Source organism: Sarcophilus harrisii, chromosome 3, assembly GCF_902635505.1.
Source record: "Sarcophilus harrisii chromosome 3, mSarHar1.11, whole genome shotgun sequence".
In the NCBI taxonomy this organism is placed as follows: Eukaryota; Metazoa; Chordata; class Mammalia; order Dasyuromorphia; family Dasyuridae; genus Sarcophilus; species Sarcophilus harrisii.
In genome coordinates, this window is record NC_045428.1 from 287,666,547 (window position 1) to 287,685,325 (window position 18,779).

The 18,779-nt window shown below is 34.5% G+C and overlaps 1 protein-coding gene across 4 annotated transcripts in view; it reads left to right on the top strand.

Moving 5' to 3' along the window:
• Window positions 1-6,390: 6,390 nt before the first annotated feature.
• Window positions 6,391-18,779, top strand: part of DZIP3 (DAZ interacting zinc finger protein 3) — a 116,132-nt gene continuing 103,743 nt past the window's right edge. For 3 of the 4 annotated variants that reach the window (XM_012544506.3, XM_012544509.3, XM_012544508.3), the window contains exons 1-2: window positions 6,392-6,616; window positions 16,177-16,268. In XM_012544506.3, the coding sequence (XP_012399960.2) occupies window positions 16,209-16,268 (60 nt within the window). In that variant the 5' untranslated portion in view covers window positions 6,392-6,616; window positions 16,177-16,208. Of the gene's footprint in view, window positions 6,617-16,176; window positions 16,269-18,779 lie in introns of all 4 variants that reach the window. The other variant, XM_031959638.1, reaches the window with a different exon arrangement.

Genomic DNA, 18,779 nt, shown 5'->3' on the forward strand with positions numbered 1-18,779 from the left:
TTTCTCTCTCCTATGTTCTTTGACCACAACATCTTTAGTGGAAATTACTTACCCAATAGAAGACATTGCATTTATCAGGAAGCAGTGCTGAGAATCAATGCAGAAGACAGCTCTGAGATATGTGACTTTGGTCATTTTGGAAGATAGTCCAGACCTTTGGGGGTTGAACTATGAAGAGGAACAGACTCAGGCCAAATAACTTGCTTAGTGATCTATCAAAAATAAAAAAATTAGGGTCCAATCAGTCAACATTGATGAGGAAGAGGCAGTTGTGGCACACTGGATGAAGAACTGGTCTTAAAGCAAAGAAGATGAGGGATCAAGTGTTGCTTCTGGGGATTCTCATTATCCCAGGCAACTCTCTAAGATGGCAAACTTTAGTGTCAGGGAATTTCTACACTGGTACTAGAATTTCCTTACAGGAAATTCCCTTATATCAATGAAACCACAGCTCCAAAAAAAATCAATCAAGAAAATGTGAACATACTATATAATTTAAAATAATTACTAAATAATATAATCTAAAAATAATGAGTGGGTCGAAGAACAAATCATAGAAACCACAGATAATTATGTTAGCTAAAATTTAAAAAATGAGAAAGTATTAAAAACAATTTGGAATTATGCCAGAAAAGTTTTTTTTTCTTTTGGAAAATAGGTTCTTATCCTGGGTCTGTGGATCCATGAATTTGGTTGGGGAAAAAAATTACTTCTTCACTAATCTTTGACTTTCTTTTTTTTTTTTTTTTTTTTTTTTAATATTTTTAAAAGTGGCCAAGAGACTTCACCAAATGGCTAAATGAGATTATGACAGAAAAGAGGTAAGAATTGTTGCTTTAGAGAAGTTTTTACGTATTGTGACACATCTTGTGATATATTCAGATTTGTTTTTGAATCCATTTTTTAATACTTACACCTTGTCTGTTTTTCCATAGACTGTTTTCACTCTGGTTTCTTCAATTCATAATGTATATCATATTGGAGTTTTTGTTTTCCTATTTGCTCATTTCCTTGTGTTCTTTTTCTTTTTCTGAAAAACTTCTCTTTTGAAGCATTTCTAAATCTCTTCTGTCAGGGCTTATAGAGATGGTAAACTCCTTTATGATTCCTGACTTTTTATTGGAAGTGTTCCAAGTTAATAGATTTCCAACATAAATTTGTAGCATGTCAATATATCTTTTAAATATATTATAAATAAATGCCAAGCAGCTAGTCATATTCAAACTAAAAGATAGTTAAACAAAAAAGAAAATTTGAATAATAGCCTTCAAAGGATTACAAAGCTAATTGAAAGAGGATTTAAAAATACATAGTCAGGAGAATGATAGCTAGGAACCATAGAGTAAAAGATAAATTCAGGATTAGGCCAGATGGAATCAGATGAAATATAACAGGAATAAATAATTAAATCTTTCTTACACTAGTTAAAAAAATCACTGTGGCATGTACAAGATGGGGGAGACAAATATAGAGAACAGTTCTTCGTTTCAAAAAACATCTAGGGGTTTTGGAAGATTTCATACTCAGTAATTTAAGTCATTTGTGTGATATGCCAATCAAAAAAGTCAATTATATTTTTTTATGTTGCATAGAATAGAGTAATAAAGAAGAGATAGACCCAATGCACTCTGCTTTGGTAGATAATTTGTATTGTGTTCTTTTTTGGCTGCCTTATTTTAGAATAGAGAGTTGATCAAAGGGCCACTGGCGATTAAGATTAAAGGGATAAAACCTTTGTTGGAGATTTTGATTATGTACTGAAAGAGTCTGGTTGCAATTCTTACATATGTTTGAACATCCCTAAGGAGTTATTAAGTCTCTTTGTGCTCAATGTCTTCTTGGATTGAGCAGATATGAAGAACTTTGTTAGCATCTCCTTATGGAAGGCCTTGGTATATCCACTGATAGCTTATTGAAATGATTGAAGACATTTTCTTAATTGGTGTGAAGAATAATGTGGGCCTTAGTACTTGATGATCCATTTGTACTTCATTAAAGAATAGTGATTGAGTTTCAATATCAGGCCTTATTTGGTTGGTTCAGGCTACTGTAGATTAGTGTCTAATTAAATCTAATTTTCCTAAAATTTTATTGAAGGCCTTAATTTCTTTTTTCTTGTTTTATTTTTTAAAATAGTTTTGAAAGTTGAGGTCTTCCACTCTTTTACTATATATATCTCCCCATAACGTGGTTAGCTTTTCATTTAAATATGTAAATGAAATGTTATTCAGTGCATATATATTAAGTATTGAAATTAATTAATAGCCCATGGTAGCTTTAAGTATAATATGCTTTTCCTATTTATCTATTTTTAGTCAAATAAATTTTTATATTTGTTATATTTTTAGTCAAATCAATTTTTACATTTACATTTACATATCATAATTGCTACCCATGCTTATTTTAGTTCAAATGAAGCAAGAAGTTATATTCTATCCCCTTATATTAATTCCTTATGAATAGTTATGATTCCAGTATATTTCTTGAAAATAATATATTATTAAATTCCATTTTCTAATTCATTTTGTTTCCCTCTTTTCTTTTATGGGTGACTCTATTCCATTCACATTCATAGTTACAATAGTTGTGTTTTGTCTATTCTATTCTCTTATAATTTTTCCATTCTTTACTTTCTATACCCTTACAAAGAAGGTAGTAAAGGAGAGAAATTGTGCTTAGCACCAATACTCTCTCCTTGACACAGTCTACTTTCACTCTTCTGTTTCCCTTTCTAGTCTCCTTGACCAGATCTCAATGATAAACTATTATATATATTTTTAAATTTAAACTTTTCTTGACCTCTCTTCCTTGAGGTTAGTATGTTTTGCTAATAAATTTCATAAAACATCTATTCTTCCCCTTATTATCCTCATTCCCATTCCTTCTCCTCATTCCCTGTTTCCATGTTGTATTGAATGTATTTCTACAGCAAACTCTTCCTTGGTATGTAACTTTTTCCATTTCTTTTTCTTTAAGATAATCAAAACACAACAAAACCACTCCCAGATTTCCTTCATAATTCTTACTTCTTTTCAAATACTTTCCTTTCACATGCTTACTTTATATGATCATTTAAACTTAATTCCCCTTCCCCCAACCTTTGCTTTATTTCTTCCAGCAAATCTAGTTGATCTTGTGGCCAAACTGATTTTCTTTGAGATTTTGCCTGTAAATATTTTGGATTCATCATCTTCTTTTGGGTTAGGTTCAGTGTTCCTGATACCACAGCACATCTTTTTAAGCAAGAGTCATTTTTTATTTGTTTATTCATTCTTCCTTTCTTATTTCCCATATTGGGACTTTGCATTAAAACTAGCCTCTATATACTTCTGGAAGGAGTGTTGGAATCTTGTTTGGCTATTTTGTATTCTCTGGGATCCTACTACTTCTATCCTTAAAAAATAAATATATTCTTCAAGATTTTAAGCCATTTTAGCTCTAGATTTGCCTCTTGTACCTTCAGTAGACTACTATTATCCCTAGTTCCTATTATTCATAACTCTACAGATTCAGAGAGACAGTATTTCAGTCTCCTCTTTGATCTAAGCTTCCTGTCATTTATTATTCAGTTTCAAGCCTTAGGTTGGTTTGGAGGCTGATTCTGAGGCCATTCTCTCAGGTTGGAGCCAACAGTTGGTACTAACTTTGGTTCCTGCTTTTTCTCAGGAAATCAAGTTTAAGCTGATCGGCTTGCTCTGGATCTCATTGCCCTGGATCATATCCTGAAATCCGTTCCATCTGTACATCCCCTTTTAAATGATTATAGCTATAGATTGACTCCAATGAATCTTCTTGAATGGTGGATCTGTGACTTCTTGCCTTGAAATACAGGTTCAGGTCAACTTCATGCCCAGCTGCAGGGTCTTCCTCCCCACCATGCTTAAATCCTATTCCTACTACCTAAGCTGGGGGGGGGGGGGGAAATGCACTGTTTTTATCCCCCTTGGGTTTCCTGGTCTTTACTTTGGTGCTTATATACTCTTTGATCCAATAACACCAGCCTCCTGACTATTCAGTGAACAAGACATTCCATTTCTGGTCTCTGGGCATTTTGTCTGGTTCTCTCCCAAGCCTGGAATGCTCTCCTTTCTCCACTGGGCCTACTTATTTTCTTAGCTTTTTTATATTGTTTAGTTGTGTCTGATTCTTCATAAACCCATTTGGGGTTTTAATGGCAAAGATTACTAGAGTGGTTTGCCATTTCCTTCTCCAGCTTATTTTATAGGTAAGGAAACTGAGGCAAACAGGATTAAGTGACTTGCCCAGAGTCACATAGTTAGTAAGAATTTGGAGCTGGATTTCAACTCAGATCTTCCTGACTTCAAAGTTAGTGCTCTATTCATCTAGCTGCTGGTAGATTCTCTTAAGTGCCAATTAAAATCCTTTTATTTTCAGAAGTCTTCTTCAACTTCTCTTTTAGAACCTTCCCTTTGTATAGCTTGCTTTGTATGTATTTGTTTGCAAGTTTTCTCCCCATTGCATTATAAATCTTTGAAGGCAGAGATTGTCTTTTGCTTCTTTTTGTATCACTGGCACTGTGCCTGTCACATAGAAGGTATTTAACAAATATTTATTAATTGATAAACTGTTGGGATAGTTTTGGGCAGAAACTAAGTGGTACTGCTTTTTCCTAATCCTCTCTTCTGGGTGTTCTCCTCATATCTATATTTCAAAGAATTCAGAGCCTGGTACAAGTAGTTTTAGAGAGGAAAACCCCTCAAGGTTTTTTTTTTTTTTTTTTTTTTTCCCTTGAGGAAAAACAGAGTCAACCTTCTATGCCTCCAGAAATTTTTTTCCCCTTAGTCTTATGACTTGATCTGTTAACATTTCTTTTTCCCTAAAAGAGCTCTAGCAGAGAACTTCAGGGTTGTAAACTAAGATATTAGGAAATAATCCACTATGACTCCTATAAGTAAAAGAGGTTTGTCTTTCATTTTCAAAGAGGATCATTGATATCATGAAGTAACGTCTTGACTCGTGAGTAAATTGGATTTAAGTGAGGCAGAACTGCATAGCATATCAGCTTCACTGTATCTTCCAGAGCCATTGATGTCCAGTGGCAAGACAAGAGTCAGCAATGGCCCAGAATGCAGTGTGAGCATGACATCTTCAGTGTCTACCCATGATAAATACTTCACAGCTTTTGCTTCAGTTGCTTCCAACTGAACAGATTGTTCTCATCCACTCATTCCAGTGAGGGAAGACTTCACATGATTGGGGGTGGACACCCCCTCCCCAACTCACTGACAGGTTTGAGGCCAGTTTGTTACCCTCAACTTGGTTTAGCCCATCTGCTGAGATGGTTTACAGGATTAGGGATAGTGGGCACGTTATAGCTTCTTAGAGTCTCAGGTGAGAGTTGAGTAGACACCAAAGGTGGATAAGCAGTCCTAAAAAGGGCAAGCCCCTTGCACCAGAAGTTCTAGACCTCCTCAAAAACCCCATATACTCATGGTGGGGAGGGGGGAGAGTAATGAGCAAAAGGTAACTGTTAGCTGAAGTCAAAAGCTAAAAGCATAGAGGAGTTGCACAAATTGGTACCAAGAGACTACATAATGCAGGGGGATTTTTAGTGGTCTACAGAAGACACTTCCTTCCTTAAGGTCAATTAGCAGCAGGCCTGTCAGTGATGAAATCAGTGTTTTTATAAATTCTTGCTATTGTTATTATTTTTATTGTTATTAACCATGACCCCTCTAAGACAATCTCAATAGACTTTGGTTAGAAAACACCTACTGCATTCACAGAAAGAACTATGGAGATTGAATGCGATTCAACAAATGCTATATTCACTTATTTTCTTTTCCCCCTCTTCCATAGTTTTTCCCTTTTGTTCTGATTTTTCTCTCCCAACATGATTCATAAAGCAATGTGTATTAAAAATAAATGAAAAAAAAAAACCCACCAAAACCAAACAGCGACTTTTCACCATTGTAGGATTTGAATTGCATGGTCCTCTATAGGACTCTACACATGTGGCATCTTTGTGTATTTACTCTTTCCATTAATATAGTCTGTATTTAAATGAGAGTGGACCCTATATTAATAGGTTTTGTTTTTGTTTTTTGTTTTTCTTACTTTGCTCTTTCACAAAATACCTTTGATTTGAATTAACTGTATTTTCTTGTTAACTAGTAAAGATGAGCCATTTGAAAGCACCGTTTTATGAGCTCTCATGTTGAATGGCTTTGAAATCACAATATCTTGAAACTGGGGTAATCTTGTCTGGTGGAACCCATTCTGAGAATAGGGATGGTAATGTCCACAGGTGCTGCAGATAAAATCAACTTAATGTTGTTTACTATGCTAGGTGGCCAGGTAGGTAAAGCTATTTGTAGGTTCTATATTTAAGGGGGAAAAAAGGGGGGAGACTTTAGGCTGCCCTTAGATGACACGTTCATAACAAGCCTGAGAACACAGGTTGCTGGGAAGGGGCGGGTCCATCAAGTTCCAGGAAGGAGGGCTCAGTTAATAAGACCAAATGAGTTGGTTTCAGTTTCATACTAGCTGAAAAAGTTTGTCTCTGCTGGTGTGACCACAGCAACGAAGCCCAGATTCACCCACATCTTGTCCCTACCTAAGAATTTTAAAGACTTCTCATTTTATCCTTAGGACGGTAAGAACGTTTTATTATTTTAACTGAACCCTGTTAAAATATTTATCTAATTAATTCCTGGGAGTTTTTAGGAACCCAACCCCAATGCGGCTGCTCCTACTGCTGCCAAACAATTCTGGTCTTAATTCTGGGCTTCTGAAACTGTAGCCAGTCTGTATTATGTAGCGAATGAGACAAATGGGGATTTGTAGAGGAATGGATAGTTTTACCTCGAGATAATTTAAGTATCTTTTTAAAAATACTCCTGTGTTTCTCTTAATTCCTCATTCAATCATTTCACAGCTTGGTTTATTTCGTGCATTCATTCATTTCTCTATCCTTCTAAAATTCGCCCAAGATTGGGTATGTGGGGGTAAGGGAAGAGGTGATTGGGAGATATAGGTGGGGATAACCTCTATTATCTTATGGTTGGGAGTAGCCTCTATTATCTACTATAGTTTGGAAAGTGCCTTTTTTTCGAAGAGACTTGCACCTCCACCCCAATATTTCCTGAATATGCCTCATCACTTTTACAACTTGTTAAGGCTTGTGACGAATAACTGCAGATTGAGAGAACGCTTTAAGAGGGGAAAGTTTTAACCTACACTTAAAAAATTTTAGGAAATGAGCTACATGCTTTTTTTTTTGCGTATTGAAACCCTACTTGTCCCGGTCAGCAATAGATCAATGAGTGGGTCCCTCAGCACAGCAGTTACTCTACTTAAAGTTGTTTGAGAAATCCAAGGGTACAGTAATAAGTCTCAAGGAAAACATTTTCATCACATGATCATGATTAATCCTTAGGGCTTTGTGTGCCTGTGACTTACCTGAAGTAGAGAGAATAAGTTCATGCACCTCCTTAACCTTTTGGCTTTCTGCCTGCACCCAGAAATAAAGGCAGGGGGAAGCCCTGCAAACTTGTTTCAAACACATGCACACTCACGATTCTCCACAGATTCTAAATGGATAAGTGATAAGAACAAGAAGTATTTCAGTCTGGGCGGGAGGAGGGTGTGAGCAATTGGAAGACTTTTAAGTTTTAAACAGACAGGACACAGGCAAGGAAACTTTCTTGGGGGTGGGGAGTGGTGGAAGGAAAAGAGGGATTGGCTGATGATATGTCGCTGCCTGAGAATTAGCCAGAGCTTCATATTTCAGCATGGGACACAGAAGAGGTGTAAAGTCAAATATAGTCCCTACAGGAACTCCAAAAGATAGGCTTTGCTTATGCATTCATTACTATCTATACATACAGTAAAGCCTATCTCCTAGAAAAATCTGAATTCAAGAAAAGAACATTACTTTTTAAAGTGACTTTGTAAAAAGAATATCATCTTTTGTGCTTTGTGTCTCTGCTTTGGTTTGTGAAAATGTGGTCCCCAAAGTAATTCAGAACTTCATGCCAATGGAGTTCTTTCTTTCACGTTTTTCCCACCACCCCAACAAACTTGGTAGATGCAGAAGATTTGGCTTCAGTCCTTAGTGTTACCATTTGTACACTACTTCAGGGACAACTCTGAGGCGGGATAATTACAGATAATCGCTTACTGAAGGGATATCCTCATTGGGAAATGAAAATGAAATCATAGGTCCTACCTAACACTCTCTCCCTGTTCCTGGGAGGGGAATAAATAACTATAGGGTTATAAGAGAGTAAGACCACCATGTTTATTTATTTATTCTTTTTGGATAATTTTTTAAAAATTTTAATAGCTTTTAATTTACAAGTTATATGCACGGGTAATTTTACAGCATTGACAATTGCCAAACCTTTTGTTCCAATTTTTCCCCTCCTTCCCCCCACCCTCTCCCCTAGATGGCAGGATGATCAATACATGTTAAATATATTAGAGTATAAATTAAATACAAAATAAGTATACATGTCCAAACCATTATTTGCTGTAGAAAAAGAATCAGACTCCAAAATTTTGTACAGTTAGCCTGTGAAAGAAATCAAAAATGTAGGTGGGCAAAAATATAGGGATTAGGAATTCAATGTAATGGTTCATAGTCATCTCCCAGAGTTCTTTTGCTGTGTGTAGCTGGTTCAGTTCATTACTGCTCCATTGGAACTGATTTGGTTGATCTCATTGCTGAGGATGGCCAGGTTCATCAGAATTGATCATCATATAGTATTGTTGTTGAAGTATATAATGATCTCCTGGTCCTGCTCATTTCACTCAGCATCAGTTTGTGTAAGTCTGTCCAGGCCTTTCCAAAGACCACTGTGTTTAATATTTACATGAAAAAAATAGTTTTCATTGTTCCAAACAGTTGATTTATAAATCAACCTTTGTTCTGAAACACAACTTTATAAATTAAGGATTTTGTGTACCAAATTTTTTTTTTTAAGGAGGCAAAATAGCCAAAGATTGATTATGATACCCTTTATGAAATTGGATAGGTGGTAGACAAAACTTATAAAAGACTCTGCAGGTATAACATTTATATCACAGTTTCAATTGGAAATTGAGTCTTGACAAAGTAAAGAATCTAGCTTCATTGGCAGAATCTGGAAATAATAAAGAATTCTTCCCTCTTGATATCCAGGCTTGCTAGGACAGGTATTCAGTTGTTTTTCCCTTTTTTTGACCCCATTTGGGATTTTTTTTGGCAAAGATACTGGAATGGTTTTGCCATTTCCTTCTCCAACTCATTTTATAAGTGAGAAAATTGAGGCAAACAGAATTAAGTCACTTTCCTAAAAGTCATACGGCTAGTCAGTCTGGACTCGAACTCAGGTCTGTCTTGACTCTAGGACTGGTGCTATATTCACTTCACCACCAAGTTGTGCCTTCTTGCTACTTCTCTTTTTACCATTTTATCTTCCCTAGTATACTATATACCATATATACTATTCTGTATATCAAGAGGGAGGAATGGAAGTTAATGCTGCCTTTGGATAGACAGAGAAGGTACTGTGACAGAAATTAGCATAGGGACAGGTAACCTGACTTGAGTACAGGTGATTCTAGGCCTAGAAGTACTCACTTTGTGGGTTTGAGAGTGTTTAATATTGTTTACAAGAGAATAATACTTTTCAGAGTTTGAAACAGTTCACTTATGAATCACTTATTTGCTGTGATTGACTGTTGATTAGAGCAGATAATAAAAAGATAATGATATCTATGTCATTCTAGGAAAAGTTATACCTTATATTCATGCATATGCTCTCCTTTCCCATTATCTTAGTTGCTACCTATACAGTTCTTGTTACACCACTTGACAATGAAAATTTTGATTGGTCTACCATCTTTCTAATTTCATAAAGGGTGTCATAATCTTTGACTATTTTGCTTCCTTAAAAAAAAGACTTAAACTGAATTCATTGGATCATAGATCATAGAAGGGATCATCTAGTTCAGTCCTCTTATTTTACAAATGACTTTCCTATGGTCACATAGGTATGATATGAATAGATAGATAGGAAATGATGGTCTTCTCAGGATGAATGTTTTCTTAATTATACTGTGCTGATGCTTAAAAAGCAACAAGTGGTTTTGGAACTTCATTTTAACTCTCAACTAAAATCTCTTCTTTACTGGAATCCTCTTAATTCTAGTGTCTTTCTCCTGTTGTTTCCCATTTATCCTATAGATATCTTTGTAAATATTTGCATGTCATTTCCCCCTTGAGATTGTAAGATCCTTGAGGGCAGGGGCTATCTTTTTCCTCTATTTGCATCTTAAGCACTTAGAGCAGTGCCTGACCCATTGTTGGTGCTTAATAAATGTTGATTGTTTGGTATTAAAAATAAGATTTAAAATTTTTATGTAAAAAATGAGAAGTGGAACTAGATTATCTGCACTATCTTTTCTAACGCTAAATTCTATGATCCTTTGACTTAGAAATCTGCCAGTTTGTGGAGAATGAAAAAAGATGGTGGCATAAAAGATCAGAATTTGGTGGTCTTGGAGAACACAGCATTAGTTCTTTCCCACCATATCTTTAGGGAAACTGGAGAATGACTTGGAACAATTCATCAAAGCCAAGTTGCTGGGAAATGCTCTATTTGGGCCTCTCCCAGTGACATAATGGTTATGTGTAGTTTGTTTGGGTGACTGATTTTTAGGGAGATGAAATTTCCTCCTTACTGTTAGCTCTGTCATTGGGAGTCATTTCTGTGTTACTTCTAAAGTCACCGAATGGAGTTCTTTACAAGTTTCATTTTAACAAGTGGAATTCAAAAGGTCCTTCTCACATCTGGGTATCTTCAGAAAAACTCCTTTTAGCTCCTTCTGGGTGAGCATCTACCTCCCTCTATATCTTCACAAACTCAGTGTACATATAAATAGTCAAGAGCTTACCAGCTAATTTAAAAGAAAAGTGAGGTCTGGGGCTCAATTCTTCTACTGTAGTATTAGAATTATTAGGCTGAATGTCCATTTCACTTTGGCCAGGCATAGTCTGTATGTAATGGTTTTTTATATATGTAATAGTGATATAAATTATCATTTACCTTCTTATGTTTTCTTTCTTTTTTTTAGGGACATGGTATTTCTTTAATTTTATTTTCTTGACATTGAAGCTGTATTTATATAGGTACTAATTTCCCATTAGAATATCTTGGCATTCACAGATACTTTGAGATTTTTTTTTTAATTTAATAGCCTTTTATTTGCAGGTTATATGCATGGGTAACTTTACAGCATTAACAATTGCCAAACCTCTTGTTCCAATTTTTTACCTCTTACCCCCCCCCACCCCCTCCCCTAGATGGCAGGATGACCAGTAGATGTTAAATACATTAAAATATAAATTAGATACACAATAAGTATACATGACCAAAACGTTATTTTGCTGTACATACTTTGAGATTTGTAATATATGTACACACACATATACGTTTTTTGTGTGTGTTTCTTATTTAGTCTTTACAGCCTTTTTAGGTAGGTACTCTTTCCATTTTTGTAGATGAGGAAACTGAGGCAAAAAGAGATTAAGTGTCTTATCCAGGGTTGGCAACTAATAAGTGTCTGAGGCAGAAATTGAATTCAGATCTTCCTAATTCCAAGTCCAGTACTGTATCTATTATATGCTCTCTGAGTAAGGATTATTTCATTTTATTTGTATCCCCATCACTTAGCAAAGTACTTGACAACTTGGTGGCATTCAATTAATAGTTGTTGATTGATTATTGATGACCAAATGTCCAAAAAAGATTGAATATGGGATTATATAGCTCTTTTTTGGTTCCACAATGCTATCCATGAAGTATATAAGCTGTATATTTAATATTGTGTTATTTTCTAAAATTTTGGAGGTATCAAAATTCCTATGCCATATTGTTCATCCGTTGGGAATTTAGCCTTTTAAAAAATATTGCATTGTAATATGGAAATGACAGTAGATAGAAGTAAATAGATTTTTTTGGGGGGGGGCATTGATTTCATTTTCTTTTTAAAGAATGCATTACATTCTTTTTTTTTTTTTTCATAACTTTAACTTTTTATTGACAGAACCCGTGCCTGGGTAATTTTTTTACAATATTATCCCTGGCATTCACTTCTGTTTCAACTTTTCTCTTCCCTCCCTCTACCCCCTCCCCCAGATGGCAAGCAGTCCTATACAAGTTAAATATGTCAAGTATATCCTAGATACAATATATGTGTGTGCAGAACCGAACAGTTCTCTTGTTACACAGGAAGAATTGGAGAATCCATTACATTCTTAAGAAGACCCTGATTTTCATGAAATTGGTAAATAAACCACTGGTGCAATGACTGAGCTTTCACTGGGAGTCAGAAAATGTGAGGCCTTAGGCAAATTGTTAAAAATTCCAACTCAGTTTTCCTTCCTTCTTTTCTCACAAAAGCTAACTTAGTATGTATGCAAAATGGATATTTAGTACATACATGTTTATTGAATTAATATAAAGTGAGGCAGCATGGGACAGTGGAAATAGAATTAATTATTGGTGTCACAGGACCTAAATTCTAATACCCAGGTAATAAATAAATGGAAGAGAAGGTGATCTTAAGCAATTATCTCTGAGTCTCATTTTCTTCACCAATTTAAAAAAAAATAACAATTGGTGTTTGAATTAAAGAAATTTACTTTGTAGCCAGTTCTTTAGGAACTGATTTATTCCAAAATATGAACTACATCTTCCTCTATTTGCAATAATATAGTAAAACTTGAAGCTCTATATAAGTATGCAGAATCCTAGACTCTGTTAATGAGCCAGAACTATGAAATAAGGATTCTTACAAGGTGTTAAGTTAGTGGAATTGATAAAGACAATGTGGTTATCTACTTTAGCATGATGATTAATAGTTCTCTAGTTCAGTACATGTACTAAGTACTTAATATAGTTCTCTAAGTTCAGTATGATTGATTTATTCTTACAACAAATAATGGTTTCCTAGTGATATAATGATTGGTTTATACTCAGTGTAGAGCATATAAGCGGGACTCAGAGCCAGAGACAGATTCAGAAGGGCCAGACACAGACTCAGAAAGGGCCCAGAGACATCTTCTGTCAGGATCTTGGTGGCTCTCCTCGGGGACCAAGAGACTTGGAGACAGAGCCAGAGAAGACAGAGGAGTGGAGGCGGGATCTCAAGTTCTTGGAGCCAAGGAGAGAGATTAATTTCATCTTCAGTTAGGCTCCCAGTGGCTGGCCTAGCCTTCTGCGCTTCCCCCACTGAGACCAAGGCTAGTCTGAGGGCCACAAGAAAGTTAGCTGAGCACCAGGTGAAGGAGACAATAAAGTCTTTTGGACTTTAACACTTGGCTATTCTCGTGGTGATTACTGTACTGAAACAAAGGCTGGTCCAGAGATCTCCAGAAAACCAACAAGAACATTACAAGATTCTAATTATAACAAAGCTCAAGATATGTAGATAGGAGTGCCATCTAGGACAGCGGAAATGCAACACAACTTCCTACTTTTGGGATGGGAGCAAATGGGTCTTGGTAAGGTACCTGGTGGAAAAATGTCCTAGTTTATGCTCCTGCAAAAGGTGTGTAAGATTGTAAGCTTCTTGAAGACAAGGGAATCTTTTGGACTTTTTATATCAGCATTTAGAACAAGGCCTGACCTGGTACTTAATAAATGTTTTTTGATTGATTGGCTTTAGCCATTCAGACTAGTTTTGGTTGTAGTTATTGAATAAATTGTCTTTTCACATCAAGAAACAGTGATATCTGAAAAGAATGTTTGATATATTTTTTTCTATTCTGTAGTTAGAAAGCAACTTCATTAGATTTATTTCTATCCTTAGGAAGAGGGACAACCAAAAGATATTTTGAGGGAAATCTCTTTGATAATAGATGAGTCATGATGATCAGAATTAGGAGTGAACAGATAGGGGAACAGAAATCAAAAGCAAAAATGATATGAGAATGTAGGGGAGGGAGGATTTGCAGCTATGTAATCTGCTAAATGTTTATGAAAATGGCTTAGCTAGCTTGATTTCAAAAAAGCCTGGAGAGACTTGCATGAACATTGCACATGGTAAGAGCAAGATTATGTGATCAACTATGATGGATTTGACTCTTCTCAACAATGCAGTGATTCAAAGAAATTCCAATAGACTTGGAATGGAAACTGTCATCCACATCCAGAGAGAGAACTATGGAGACTGAATGTGGATCAAAACATAGTAATTTCACCTTTAATGTTTTTTTTTTTTTCTTTGTCGTGACTTCATTTTCTTTTGGTCTGATTTTTCTTGCACAATGTGACACATCTGGAAATGTTTAAAAGAATTACACATATTTAACCTTTATCAGATTGCTTGCTATCTAGGGGAAGAGGGAGTTAAAAGAGGGAGGGAGAAAAATTTGGAACACAAAATGTTACAAAAACGAATGTTAAAAACTATCTTTACATATTTGGAAAAATAAAATACTTTTGAAAATTTTTAAAAATTAAATAAATGCAGAAGATGGCTCGGTTATTAAAAGAATCAAATTGAGATGAGAAAAGTAAATTAAAGTATGAACATATGGAACAAAGGTTAAAATATTATTTACAGATGGTTTAATGGTATATACAGAGAATTTAGTGGGAGGAGGAAAACAAAAAAGTTTTCAGCAAGATAGTGAACAGAGATATAAAACTCTCAATTATTTGTATTTTATATGCCACTAATAAATTCTGAGAAATAATAAAATTATAAAAAAATCAAATATCTGCATTAACCCACAAAGGTCTATATGATCTATACAAACAAAATATAGTTCTTTAAAATTTTAGTAACAGAAACAGAAATATCTGAGCAAATTGAAAAACATGCCAGATACTAGGTAACTAGAAAGGGAAATAAATGAATTCAAATTTTACCTTAGTTACCTACTTAGTGGCTGTGTGACCCAGAATAAGTTTTTTAATCTTTTAATTTCAGTTTCCTCATCTGTAAATGGGAATAATATTACCTATTTTACAGGGTTGTTGTGAGGAACAAAAGAGAACACAAATAAACACTTTGCAAACTTTAAAATGCTCAATGAATAAGTGGTATTTTTGCTATTACTTGGCTCAATAGAATAAAGTACCAATAATGCCTGAAGAGATATATTAATTAAGTGAAACATTTGGTTAATAGAATATCAACTCCTTGAAGTCCGATTTTGTATTTGTCTTTACACTTCTAGTGCCTAGTGTGTGTTAAAATATATGTATGAATATACATTTAATCTGAGGCTGTGATTTCATCACTGTAAGGAATTTTACTGGTGAGGAAACATCTCCTTATCAATGCAGAGCTTCAATTTGTAGATTTAGAGTGTTTTCATATTACTAATATGTTTCAGTGTTGGAAGCAAGATCTTTCTGGCTCTGTGGCCAGCTCTCTTTAGGTTGTTATTCTGCTTCCTCCTGTGTGCCTGGTGTGTAGCACTTAATAAATATTTGTTGAATTGAACATGGCAGTATGTGTATTTTTTCTGCTATGGTATAGGTCATTAATACATTGGATTATAATTTGAATCATTGTCCAGATGAGGAAATTAATAAACAGCAGGTCATTGCCTTTCTTATAATAGTTAATTGTTTTTCAGCATCCATTCACCTTAGATGTTGACCATAGAATATTCTTGAACACTAATTATTTCTGAAAACCTGATTACTTAAAAAAAGGATGAGAACCTGGAGGTTGACAAAAAGACTTAAAAAACCCCAAGTGATCAACTTTTTCTTTCTTTCTTTTTTTTTTTTTTAAACAGGCCATGTTGTTTAAAATATATATTGCTCAGAGTGCATCATCTACTGGGGGAAAAAAAGTAATTTCAGGGGACTATTTCATTCAGATTAACTTGGACTCATGCCTTGGAATAATCTTTTCTTTCTTTCTTTTATTTTAGTTTGCTATTATATAACTGCTAAGGATTCAGAGTGTTTTTAGTATTGAGTCTTTGTGGTATGTTCTAACACCCGGTAATGGAAAGGCAAAGATTTCTTTGCTTTATCCCAATTTCCCAAAAAAGATATGGCATCTGACATCAACTACTTTTTGAACAGCATGAAACTTTTGGACAGTCTTTGAGACTTTCATACAAGGTTTCAACAAGTCAAGAGCTGTGAAGTTGACCAAGATGATTGTGTTCTGTGTATTGAATAAGTTTTTCTCTTTTAGCTTCCATTGAACCTAATACTAGGAGTTCAACTATGAAGAATCACACTAAGAGAAAAACTGGGAGACAAATGAAGATGTCAGCTAATCAAATGGTAAGAGTAAACCTAATTATTTTAGCCAGTTGTTAAAGGACTTTTTAGAAAATAGTAAAAACTTTGATTGGAATGATGAAAAATCAGTTGAACTTTCTATTTAAACATCTGTTATATGATCTTTAATCTTTCACTTTTTATATGAAGCTCTTTTCCTGCTTCAGTAAATAGAATATTACATAGTGAATCAATTGAATGCTTCTTTATGGTTGAGAAACTTGTTACTGTATCAAGGTCAATAAAAGAGTGCTATTTGCTTTCTCCATGATGTGTGTGTGTGTATGTGAGTGTGTGGGAAGCTGTAGAGAGGAAAAAAACTGGAACTGAAAATAAAAATTAAAAGGAGAGTGGAGTCAGGAATTAATTGAATTTGGCCATTTGGACAATGGTAAATCGAGGCAGTTAACTCTCTTTAAGCTTCAATTTCGTCATGTAGAAAATGAAAATTTTCTTGGACTCTTTATAGGATTGCTATGAGGAAAATATTTTGTAAATCCTAATGTACAATAGAAGTGTGAGTTATTATATGAATATTAATTCTCACTGTTTAGCTCCATAGATTGAAAGGTAGACATTTTAGGATACTGGCTAAATCTTATCTTGGAGCATACCTTTACAAGAGATATTAAAAAAAATTTCTAAAGCTATGTGAATTATTCTGTTGTATCTTTTGTCTAAATGTTCAGTGCAACATAAATTGAGTTCCATTTAGTTGTTCCTGCCCTGTATGGTACTCTCAGAATTTATAGTTTTTGACAACATTTAGCAAAGTAGGTGTTCTTTAAGTATTTATTGAATGAATGAATGAATGAATGAATGAATAGTTGGATGCTAAAAATTTAAATGAATGGTTTCCCTTTGCTTTCCTTCAACTTTAATATGATTTCCATTTCCAGAGGAGAAAGATGAGCCTTGAAAACTAGTCTCTTAACCTGTAACTCACCAATTCCCATAATTAGTGGGAATATAATAATTGGTGGATCTTATGTATTTTAATTATATTTATATATAGTCTTGTTATGAAGATTGATCCTAATTTTCAATAAATGAATTACAAAACTGAAGCAATGTTTATTATTGGGGGGGATATATACAGTTATTAAATATGAAGTAACGAGTCCAACATTCATTACTTACATGACTATTTTTTTGAGGCAGTTAGGGTTAAATGACTTGCCCAAGAGCACACAGCTAGAAAATTAGTCTTTGAGGCTGGATTTAAATTTAGGTCTTTCTGATTCAGCTGTTCTAGCTATATGACAATTAAAAAGAATATGTCATACTTGAAATAAGCATAAGCAAAATGAGCTAAAGCAAGAATTATGGGAATCAGATTAGAAAAGAAAAACTTTTACAAACCACTATGTGGGTCAGAAGGATGAATTATCGACATTAAACCTGTTGCATTGTGGCATCAATTTTCTAAAGATGGACTGAAGATATAATATGAAGGCATATGTGTTTTCTTTCAAACAAGTATATTAGCAATACATGTATTAGCTATGCCATGGAAGAAAGTAAGTTACAGTATAAATTCTTCTTTGAATAATGATTATTAAGAGAATTACAATGTAGCAGTTAAAGCAGTGTTCTAGTTTATCATTTGTCCTTGGCTGTAGTTGAGAGAATGAAATATTGTACGGTTACAGGGGTTTAAAAAAATTTTGTTTGAGCAATCAATAAAGATGAATAAGTTCTTCTATATTCGTCCAAGGACAAATCATTACAACATTACTATAAAGCATTACTATATTAAGATAATTTTATAAAATATTTGATGAAAAGAACCACAGAATTTAAGAATTGGAATGAACCTTAGCAGCTCTCTAGTCCAACCCATGTGAATAAGGTTCTTCTTAACCTAGGATTAGAATTTGAGGGAGGCTGTGAGTTTGGATGGAAAAAAAAAGTTTATATTTTTTCTAGCTTGGGTTTCTTTTGTAATTCTTTGTTTTAAAAAATATGATTCTGTAGAATTCAGTAGATTTCACTGGACTGCCAAAGCAACCCATGCCACAAAAAGGTTAAAATCATTAGATGAAGTTTCTTAACATATTTATTCACCAGCTACTAGTTGAATGCTTATTATGTGCCTTCAAGATAAGATATGGACATATATAACTACAAGGTAAAATGTAGTGGTTGTTAAGGAAAACAGTAATAGTGCAATGGAAGTTTGGAAGGAGAAGATGTCATTTCGGACTGAAAAGAATCTGGAAACATTTTATTAAAGGGGTGCTATTTGCATTGGGTCTTGAGGGATGAGTAGGATTTCTACAGGCAAAAATGGTGAAGGGGGGCATTAGAGAAAGGATCAACATGAACAAAAGTTTAGAACAGGGAAAGAATGGTAAATGTTCAGTAAAGGAGCAAGTATTCTGATTTAGCTGGCGTAGAAAATACACATTGGGGGAATTGGAAGTTTGTGAATAGGATTATAAGTTTAGATTCAGAGGTTGTCTACCTTAACACTTTTATGAAGAAACTGAGACTCAGACTGGTTAAATTTCC